The 12,012-nt window shown below is 35.4% G+C and overlaps 1 protein-coding gene across 1 annotated transcript; it reads left to right on the top strand.

The window, feature by feature from the left end:
* The first annotated feature begins 11,074 nt into the window (after window positions 1–11,074).
* On the top strand, window positions 11,075–11,755 carry LOC131614564 (uncharacterized). Its single transcript, XM_058886132.1, has one exon. The coding sequence runs from the start codon at window positions 11,075–11,077 to the stop codon at window positions 11,753–11,755; it is 681 nt and encodes a 226-aa protein (XP_058742115.1).
* Window positions 11,756–12,012: the final 257 nt, after the last annotated feature.

Raw genomic sequence — 12,012 nt, 5'->3', positions numbered from 1 at the left:
GAGTACAACTAGAGAGCGGCTACACTGGCGTACACCTACCACAAGCTCGGAGAGGGGTGCCTTTGGAAGGCAATGATTGGGTAGGAAATTGTACCCTTATAGTGGTAACAATCATCTTATATCCTTATACTTTTTCTCAAAGTTTGTTATATATTTGTGATAATATGTTTGATCTCCGTGTTTTATTTTTCAGGGTTGAATACTACAACACTTCCTAGACATTATTGGCTGGGGAGAGGTGTCAGATTACCCTAAGGCCATGCCGCGTGCTAAAGCCTTCGTCCCCTTTAGAGAGAACCAGGTGCCAGGTCCTTATACCGCATGGCCGTTGAGGACGTCCGATATGACTGCTATGATGATCACCGTGAGACTGTTCCATGGGATGACATCACCCTATATTCTGGATGGTTAGCTTCCAGTTCGACCATTATTGATTGTTATCTTCCGGAGCGTGTCATGCGTCAGTTTGGCTACCAGCAGACGATACCTCTTCACCCTTCTGACTCCGCTCCTATCGTCATGACCCGTCGACAGCTAGATGATGTCTTTGCAGAATAGGAGCATTACATAGTTCCTGACGAGGCTCAGGCGACCAGATCAGAGGTAGACTGTGTAACACCCCTTTTATAAATCCCATATATTACAAATAATAACAGAATAATAAAGCATGCATATTTCAAAAGGGTGCCACATGTAGTTTCCACAACAATGGAAAAAAAAAATACACATAAGTAACATTTAGCACACAAGCTAATTCATGTTATTCACACAATTCATCAAAACACATCATCTACATTCACCAAAATCAAGTATCATGTACATATGTAAATCCGATTTAAAACCAATCCAAACATCATTGAATAAATTATTAAAATCCATGGAAATCCTTACTAAAATATAAGCATGGAGGTCCCAGGTCAAAGAATCAAAATTCACAAAGGTTTAGTACAGGCCGCGACGCGCGCCAAGTCAGAAGTTTACGCGCTACGCCCGCTCTTTCGACGCGACGCGCCCTCTGCGATATTTGAAAAAAAAACTTATTTTTGACAGCACTTCCAAAATCCGTTTTAAACCAAATAAACCCAACCAAACAACCAACAATCATGCATATAAGAGTTTCTAATCATAGTTCTACCATGGGTTATCAACATAACAATACAAAACATGATTTAATCATCCAATTTCATAGATTCTGCACAAAACCTAACATCTGAAAGATATGAAATATAGAGATGAAGAACCCTAAGCATAAAAACTACCCATTGCATACATATATACCCACAATAATGAGGATTCCCCCTTACCTCTTGAAGATTCTCCTTCTTCTTCTAGGTTCCCTTCTTTTTCTCTCTTCTCTTTCTCTTCTTTTCTCTCAAAAATGAAAGTTATGAGAACTAACCTAATCCCTCTTACTATCTTTCTTTAATCTAATGGACTTAGCTACCCACTCTATTATATTTCTATTCCAATTAATTAGGCCCAATAGCTATTATCTCATTATTCTATCACTAATTCTAATAACCCAATTAGCATGATATCACACAAATAAATAATTATCACACCAAGTAATAATTAAATAACTATACTAATAATAAAATAGCTATTTAAATAAATAAAATAAAAAATCGGGATGTTATAAACTGAAGCTGCGTCGACGGTACATCACCTGATACTACAAAGTGTCCCACCCATACATGATTCCCACTGCACCGGGATTGCCGTCCAGACCAGCCCACGAGGAGATTTTGCGGACTCATCAGGCTCAGTTGGACCACACTCAGGATGTTCTTCCTCGGTGTCGTCAAATAGCTGACATGGGGCGGGCAGACATTGCAAATGATTTCTTTTCTGAGGAGTCTGATGCCAAGCGTGTAGTGGATGGTATGATTAGGATGGCAGATGAGGCATTTTTGAACCATCGACATCGTACCAGGATAGGTGGGGCACTTGACGATAGAGGCAAAGTAGCCAGCAGACGACGTGATGGACGCAGAGGCGGAGGCGGAGCTAGAGACAGAGGAGAGACGCATGTTGATGTACGACACACACAGTAGTGATGCCTGTGATTTTTTTCATATTTGTATTTTGATTTCATTTATGTACGTTACTTTGATTATGTATTCAACATGTTGGGTGGCGATTTATACGATGTATTATTTTTGTGTACTATTACTATTGCCTTTAAATTGCATTACTTTAATTTAGTATAACTTGATTTTCCCTATTTGTTATAAATATTGAGTTTTGGTGTGAAATGTATGTGATTTAAAAAGATAGCAGAATGTTCCGTAGGTACATCTACGGAACACTCTGTTTTAACACGTTCCGTAGATATACTTACGAAAAGAAACAAATTTTTTTGAAGAAAAAAAATGCTTTCGAATGTGCATTTACGAAAACATGGGGTATAATTGAAATTTCGTCAGATGAGTAAAAAAATTAAGGGGTGTAATGAAATTTCTCTTCTTATTAATCTTTTAATTTTGCAAATTGGTTCTTATATCTTTGAAATTTTTTGAAATGACTCGGGCTTTTTAAAAATTGTAAGTTGGTGTCTAAAACTTTAACAAAAATTACATATTGGTTTCTTTTTTTTTTTTTTCCCTTTCAAATTTGACACAGTTTAAGAGTGAAGAATTTTACCACTACCTAAATTAATGAGTTTGTAAAAGAATTGAGTTGAAGCATTTTTTAAGGCAAACGAAAGAGCATAGAAAAGATCCAGGCTCTCATGACATAGAAGAAAAAGAAAGAAATCATAAAAAAGTACTAAACTCTCATTATCAACAAAATCTAAAGTAAAGATTCAACCTATTATGGGTATGGTTGAACTGAAAAATACGAGTAGTATAAATTCTGTTAATAAAAATCAAAAGAAATGAGTAATTTTTAATGCGAGTAGTATAAATTCAGTTAATAAAATTAAAAAGAAATGAGTAAATTTTTAATCGTCTCGTCCAACATTTTTTTCTTATTTATTCGTTCCAACACAAGATTTGAACAAATAATTTATTTATTTATTCTAAAAAATCACTTAATTGTTTTGACTTGACAAAAAATAATTTTATTCATTTTAAATTGAAATATAATTGTCATTATACATATATATATGAGCAATTGTTATCTATTAAGAGTTAAAAATAATTAATCTCTTATATGTGTTTTCTCCTAGCTACTAGTTAAAGATAAACGTAACATGATGATAAAAGGCTGCGTGATGCTTTTATGTCCTAGAGCAAAGCAAAAAGAGAGAAGACAAATTGGAAGCATAACATAACATCATAGAACAAACCCATTAAGGAAAGTGTGGAACTTGAAGCTAGGACCCATTTGATGATGACATTTTCAGCCATCATCTAATTTCCAAACTTCATTACTCACTGTATTTTATACTTAAGCCAGTTTAATAGAATTAGTTTGAGGTGAATTCTAAGACTTGTGAAGGTAAGTGAGTGAATTGAAGGCAACACACATTAACTAATCAAGTGTCTTTGTCGTTACTTTGATAGGTTCCAAGTGCTGGCGTCGTGCCTATTATCTATAAGATTCTTGATTCTTTAATATTTACTTGGCACATTTTCTTCTCTCTTTTTTTTTCTTGTCACATTCACATTTGCATAAATGGAAATTGTGAAGTTATGTAATAGGGTTTATCTTTTTTTTTTTTTTTTTAACTCAACAAAGAGGATATATATCATGTAACGATGTCTCTTGATAGGTGGACCCTCCCCCTGGATAGAGAGAGTAGGGAGTAACGTACATAGGTGAAGGCTCGTATATGCTCTAACCTTAACCGTTTTGGCTTGTTGTCGCACAAAGAGAGAATAAAGGCAAGTTAAAGAAAAAAAACGTGTCGCTAGTTGCCACTCTGTGTGCTCCCTGTGTCAGAAATCAGAGTGAGTATATCCAAAAACAAATGGCAAATGCAATGCAAAGAGAACTATTGAGAATTGGTAATTAATAGTCTTAATATTCCTTCCTTCTGCTAAAGTAATTATCAATACGGGTTATAGTATCGTTAAAAACGGGTTATAGTATCGTTGAAGACCTGTAGGTCGGATTCTTTATAGGGACAAAACTTCTACTTCCTCGACCTCACTTTTCAAAGAGGTCTGAGTACATGGTGTCAAAGAAGTTGTCGCCATCAATAAGTATTATGGAGACATCGAGGTTGGCGATTATTGTCGTTATGATCAAAGAAAATATCTTGTGTGTGATTTCTCTTATCTTCTCGCTATTACGAAGTCTAAGGATTGATCTCTCTGGGTATGTGGTTGAAGTGCTTTCGTCCTTCTTATTGATGTTATTCAAAGCTTTGTTTTTCCTCGAAGCGCCTTCCGAGATGAAAGTGATGTATTGGTGCTTCCCGTTGTGTCCTTCTTCCTCCCCGCTTCTTATATCCTTGTCTTTGTCCATTCCACGACTTCAATAATTTTCTTAAGGGGTTGTTTTTTATTTGGAGAGCCTTACCGACCCTTCTTTTCTTCCTTGGTGCATTCGGTCAATTGCCCTTTTTTAATCAACCCTTCAATTGCATCCTTCATATGGATGCAATCGTTTGTGTTTTAGTTATGACTCTTATAGAAACTACACTACTTGGTTTTATTTGTCTGGGAAGAATCTTTGACCGAATATGGGTTCCTTAGCCTGACTTCTTTGAACTTCGTATATGCGCAATGTTTCTTCTTACCTTGCGTGAATCTATTGACCATGACCATGGTTGTAAGATGCCTCTTTCTAATGATGAAATGGATAGTAAAAGTTTCACATGGGTTGGTCCAAGAGTCTATACTCTCATTTGGGAGGCATTTGTACTAGGATACGGCAGATCCGATCAGAGTTAGTGTAAATAGCTTGTAGTTCAAGGCTCCACGAGCGCAGTAGTAGTTCAGACGCTCATCTATGTTCTCGAAGTGTTCATTGGGATCTCTAATCCTATCGTAACTTTGGAGCTTAGGTGGTTTATCAAGAGATCTTCAGATCTTGCTATCCAGGATGCAAGCGGATAGGGGATTTTTCTTCCATTGGCCCTTAATATGAAGGTCTTCTTTGTATTTTTCCCTCCTCCAAGGGTGGTGGGATTCAGGGGAAGTGTTGCTACGTCTTTCCCCTTCGGGATTAGGGGAAGGATTATGGGGCATATGATGTCGTCAGGGGCTCGACGACTTATTGATCTTCTTTGTTAAGGGATGACAGTTTGGTTCCTTTGTGAATCCACCTCTTGTACAATATCGTTCTTTTGATTGGCATGGTGTATACTTTCTTTAATCTAGAATAATATCTCTAGTAGGACCTTAGAGTTCTGATGCAACACCCTATGGTAAACATTGTTTAGCAGGTCATTACCCTTTGTAAGTTAAGGTTAGCCTGCAATATTTAAAGGTCGAGAAGCATTTTTATTCCAGGAATTGTAGGTAGTCATAGAGGTATGAGTGAAGGTTCTCCTTGGTGAAACTGTGGCAAAGATCCAATGAATAGAATATGTTAAAATGCTCCTTAATTTTCCCTAGGTTTGACAGGGTCTTGTGGTGAGGGAACTAAATGAGAAGTCACCAAAACTTGATCGTTTTTCCCTTTAGGAGGAGGTGATGGATATCTGACAACCACAGTAGTACAATGACAACATGTCATTGAACGGTGGGACAAGTAGCTTTGGATGCCACCATTGTCGATATATCCGATGGAGGATCGGAAGGATACGAGTTTGAAACTCGATAAAAGTGATTAGGAAATATAGATATGTATTTCAATTGAAGGAGATCGATCTGAATTTCTAGCGGAGGAGATTCAAATGAATCTGTAACACCCTTCTAAAACCCCGCGGAAAATTTAACAATAATCAGAGTAAAACATGGAAAGGGCATTACAACTTCCAGATAATTAAAACAATACTCATGTCATGCCATAAAAGAGAACGTTAAACCAAAATTATCCAGATTAACATGTTAACACAGCGGAAAATATCTTTAACATCTGAATAATGAAACAACCAGAGTCATAGACTCAAAATACCACCATAACAAAACACCCAATGATAAGAGTTTATCAAGTAACTCTAAATAACGTTCCCAATGTTACACGACCAGAGCATGACACGGACCCAACTGACTCTAACGAATTACTTGACGAGCTAATCCTCACCAAGTACAAAAGCTAATCTGAAAAATAACAACAGTAAGGGTGAGTCTCATTCACATTTAACCAATGTTATAAGAGATAGATAATAAAATGTCAATCACATATTATTCACCCAATTACAGTTACGATCAGATTCACAACAACACAATTAGTCACAATAAATACACAATCAACACATATTATAACATTGGACAATCTTCCATTCATGTTATAATAACACAAGTAGCCTAATGCAATGCAACTACATGCATGTGGTACCAAACATGGGATAACCCATCTCACCGATCCACCATCATCAAGGATACGACAACACCCACTCACTAATTCCACACAATGGGAATTAGCTACCACTAATCCATCATCATCAAGGATCAGCCACATAATGATTATGAAATGCATGCATCAACCATAACATGTTCGTCATCAACATTAATCAACCAGATGTCATAATCATCAACCAACACAACAATCAATAGCCACACACGGTTTATGCTATCCTCAACCATAACAAACACATATTTTACATCGACAATATATGTATATCAACCACCAGTTACAATCACGGCATCACTACAGATAAAATATTCACCATTGTACCTGTACGCATAAACTATCACCACTAATTAAAATCGAGAGTTTTAATATAAAATCGATTCACGAATAAAAACACCATTTTATTGTATAAATCATTTAATTAGCTTCGCTATGCTCGAAACGACACCAAAATCGGACAAATGGATCAAAAGTTACGACCTTCAGAATATTTTTCAAAAATTGCATGCAGTGCGTCGACGCATAGCATCCTTCAGGTCGACGCATAGAACTTCTACCACTCTCGGGTAAGCGCACGCTGACACTATAGGTCGACGCATACTGACACTCAGGTCGACGCATGCTGCGTTTTATGCAGAATTTTGCTGCGATTCTGACACCTTCCCCTCTCAATCTCAGTCCAATCACGCCATAATCATACCCACATAAAAACATCATCAAGTGACATAATATACCACAATTATAACACATTTTAAACACTCAATTAACACCATACATGATCAATACAACCAATATTAACCAATTCCCCAAAACCTAACATTCCACAACCTAAACATAACTCAATTGATACAAACAACATGTTCAATCCATCCTACTACCTATAATCCCATAATAGAAGATAAATGGAAGAGTCCCCCCTTACCTGAAGGTTGATTATTCGCTCTTCCTCTCTTCGCACTTCTCCGCTTCTCTGTTCTTTCACGTTCAGACTTCTCTTCTTTTTGGTTCTATTCCTCTTTTCTCACAATCCTTTATTTTGTGAAAAAAATATAAAACTATTCCAATTAGTAATAGGGCCTCCCAACACACCCCCTTCTTTACTAATCACAGCTTAAGCTCATTTGTTTAATTCTCACAATTCTCAATAATTCCAAATAATCCCCATAATTCAATTAAATTAAATTAAATTACGAAAAATACGGAGTGTTACAAATCCATATAGGTTTGATCGTGTAAATTGTAGGAATCAGAAGTAGATTCCTATATACGACATTAATGTTCCATGGTGGAACTAGTGTTGATCGAAAGTAAGGGTTCATAGTTTATTTTATTAGAGAAGGGGTTGATCTGCAAGGTTATCACTTTAACGCTCAATTCAGTATGAGAGTGAAAATAGTATTTGAATGAGAAAGAATTTGAATACTTATGAAGTCGCACAAATCCCTCTTTAAATAAGAGAAATGGTTGGCAACTAAATGTGTGTGACAGAACATATAATGGAGTCAGTCATCAAATTGATTTAGATGGTTGTCATGATATTTGTGTGCGAGATTAATTTCTATAAGGAAAGAAATAGTCTAATTAAACATTTGCCTTATGAGCCCGCATAAAACTATATATATATATATATATATATATATATATATATATATATATATATATAAAGAATGTGCTTGGTGTAAAGTCTTTAGGATGCGTGTGTCCAATGTCAAATAGAGTAAATAAAGAGAGGAGAAAGGAAGACATATTTTGAGATAATGGGAGAAGTGGTTTAAAGGACGGGGGATGCTTTTGAAAAGTGTAGTGAAGAAAAGCCTTATTTAGTGGTTACACAATTGGGTATGTTCATGTTGTGTTTGGGTATTTTTTGGGATGAGTTACCGTGATAGAGAATGAGTATGATATGAAAGTGTTGGTTGAAGAAAAGACTCCTAATTTGATGAAATGGGCTAAGAGATTTATTGTTGACCCTATTGTCAAGGGACTTACACCAAAGATTTAGAGACTTGTTAAGCTTTCCAAAGCTCTTCAAAACAAATGGAGAGTTGTTATTGGTAAGGAACATAATAGAAATGCTTGGCCAAATAATGTTATTGTATGATGAACTTGTTGAAAAAAATAAAGTTAAATACGTGGATTTGGTCTCGTTTTTTCAGTTGTCATTCATTATTTAACTTTCTTTTTATCTTTCGTCTTTATATGGTGTCTTCGGTTCCATATTAAGTTACTATTTTAGTAGTGAAAATATATCATCTTGAAAATGGATTCTCTGAAGTGAATGATCACTGCAACCAACGATCTTAATCAATGATGAGGAACTTATGGATGAGATGTTGAGTTTTAAATTAGTCGGAGGTATAGAGCACTAGTTTCAGCATTTAATTCGAATTATTTTGTAACACAATCTGATTTTAATATTACTATTTGTAATTCATTGCATGTAATATGGTCGATGAAGTGTCAACTTTTTTTTTGACCGCGATGAAGTGTCAACTTAGTTGTAATAGAAATCTGAAGGCATATAGTTGTAATGATTTCCCCATTCTTGATTTTTTTAAAATTTAAAATATGCTCAGGCAAAATTGCTACGCGCTTTTCACGTGGCAACTAGTTGCGAAATAGACACATGCGGTGTGTTTGCTCATGTCGCTAATTTGTGTTTTGTAACGTGATATTTTTGTTTATTGCGTGAATGTCACATGGCTAATGAGTGCTGTTTTTTAGTGATATCATTCACACTGTTTGTGTTTATGCATGTTTTTTTTAATAAGCAATGATATAAGATATCGCACTAGGGGTGCAACCCTTACAACAAGAACTCTAAATAGAGTTGAAACAGTTTAATGGTAAATTGTACCAATCATAAAAATTAGTCCAAGAAGTGGAATCGCTATTACACAACCATCTCCAAGAAAAGAACAAAATATTGGAAATAACCGCTTCAAAGCTAAAAGAAGCATTATAAAAAATAATTGCATTTTTCATTAGGCAAATGCACCAAATTCGAGCTAACCAAATTAAATTTAATTTAACTCTAGTATTGACTTTTCTCACCTTTTCTTGAATGCAACCAAATCTTTTGAACTCTTCCAATTTAAACTCCAAGTCATATTCCAACCAAGTGTAGATTCTATGCATGTTAATTGTCCAACATATCTTACTTGATGTGCCGAGTCTTGCTTTCTTTATAACATACACACTTTTGGTCTTGTTCTGGGTTGAGATTTATTACCATGTAAGTTTCGTTTTGGTGCATTTACACTATGATTGGTTTATTTTATGTGATTTTCTTCAAGATTGTTTCGTTAGTCTAATTAGTCATTTAAAAAATTGAAATTAAGTTAAAAGTTTCGTGTGTGTATATATATATATATATATATATATATATATATATATATATATATATATATATATATATATATATATATATATATATGCATTATCTATTAAGGGTTAAAAGTAATTAATTTCTTATTTGTCTTTTCTCCAAGCTTTAACATGACGATATAAGACTGCGTGATACCTTTATGCCCTAGGGCAAAGCAATAGCATCACATATGCTTAACATCATAGGACTTGAATAAAATAGAGAATAAGAGAGAGGGCATAACATAACATAACATCATAGAACAAACCCATTAAGGAAAGTGTGGAACTTGAAGCTATTATCCAATTGATGACGACATACTGAATAAACCATGTAATTAATTTCAAAATCTCCATTGAAAAATGAACGTGACACCAAACTCAGTTCAAGGCTCTCTATATATTAACTTAAGCCAGTTTAATAAAATAAGTTTGATGTGAATTCTAAGTGTTTACATTGTTACAAAGTGATTGAATTGAATGCAACTCACCCAACTCAGCCACCTTTCAACATATCAAATGTCTTTGTCATTGATCTGCTAGACTCAAAGTGGTGCCGTCGTGGCTATTCCCCCACTTTCATCTATAAGATTCTTGATTCTTTATACAACATCTCTCCTTTTTTTTTTTTCCTAATCACATCCATATTTTTATAAATGAAAATGTGAAGTAATCTAATAGTACTAGCTAGTGTGAAACATTTATTTATTGGTTAATCTTTTTATACTGAAATCAACAAAGAGGATAATTGTAACCATGTCTATCTGGTAGTGGTATATACTAAGTGGACCCTCCCCTAGAAAGAGAGAACGTACAAAGGTGAAGGGTCATATATGCTCTAACCTTAACCGTTTTGGTTTGTTGTCGCACAAAGAGAGAATAAAGACAAACTATAAAAAAAATGTGTTGCCAGTTGCCACACAGTGTGTGCTCGCAGTGTCAGAAAATCAGAGTGAGTATATGCAAAACAAATAACAAAACGCAATGCAACGTAGTAGCAATGAGAGTGTTTTCTTGTTTGTACGTACTATGCTAGTGAGTGACTCTGTGAGTGCTCCCACTTCTTCTTTCTTGTCCTATTCATTCTTCACTCCCGTCACGTATTTCCATTCCTTTCTATTCTTCTACTTATTATTCCCACTTTGCCCTTCTTGTATATCCATAAAGGGTAGGCAAATCGGTCATTTTACAAGAAACACAATCATGTGAAGTATTATATAACAAACAAACACACTCACTCACTCACCCTCATTCTTCAGTATTTGCTCAGAAACTCTTCTGTTTCTCTCTCTGAAATATGGCAGATCCTTCAACCATTTACGAGTTTCTGAAGCAGCAGCAGCAGCAACAACAACCACCAACCTCATCATCTTCAGCTTCACGACCTAGAAAATCAGCAGCACCACCAACAACGAGAACTTTCCAATGCAACTTCTGTTACCGCAAGTTCTACACTTCTCAAGCTCTTGGTGGTCACCAAAACGCTCACAAACTTGAACGAGCTGCTGCAAGATCAAGAACCATCAACCTCAACAACAATGATGTTGTCTCTCTCTCATCATCACCTCAACCACCACAACAACAACCACCACCACTACCGACTCATTTTTCACTCATCAATGGCTCCAACATCTCCAACTCCAAACCCTTGACTGTGTCTGAACATCTTGAACATGGTCATTTCTTTCATCATCCTCATCCTCATCCTCATCCTCATCATCACCATCACTCTTATTGGCAACAGTTCGAAATGGAGTCGTTACAGTTTCAAACACATCATCCTCATCCTCATCATCACCATGTTGCAACAACAACAACAACAACAAACACTCTTCCTATGGTTCATTTCAATCCTTCTGCTGCTTCAACTTCAACTCATCCTCACCATGTTTTCTCCAACAATGCTGCTTCTGCTTCTCCACCTCAACTTGTTGATGCATCTGACCATGTCAATCTTGACCTCACACTTCACTTGTGAAAGTTTCCATTTTTCTTTCTATCTCTTTATTTGTTTTTTTTTTAAAGGTTTTTTAAGGTTTTGTCGTTAGTTTTTTTGTTTCAAACAAACATTATCCTTTTCTCATATGATGAGAAAAGAATCTTAGGGTTTAGTGATGTTCTAACTTCTAAACTGGTGAGCTGTTTAGTTCAGATCTTAATCTACTATAATGTTACTAGTTTTTTTAATCTTTTATTATTTTATTTTTATGGTTATTTTTCTGTTGTTTAGATTAA

Source organism: Vicia villosa, linkage group LG6 (assembly GCF_029867415.1).
Source record: "Vicia villosa cultivar HV-30 ecotype Madison, WI linkage group LG6, Vvil1.0, whole genome shotgun sequence".
NCBI classification, from domain to species: domain Eukaryota; kingdom Viridiplantae; phylum Streptophyta; class Magnoliopsida; order Fabales; family Fabaceae; genus Vicia; species Vicia villosa.
Note: the sequence above shows the minus strand (reverse complement) of the source record. Positions and strands in the feature narration are given on the sequence as shown.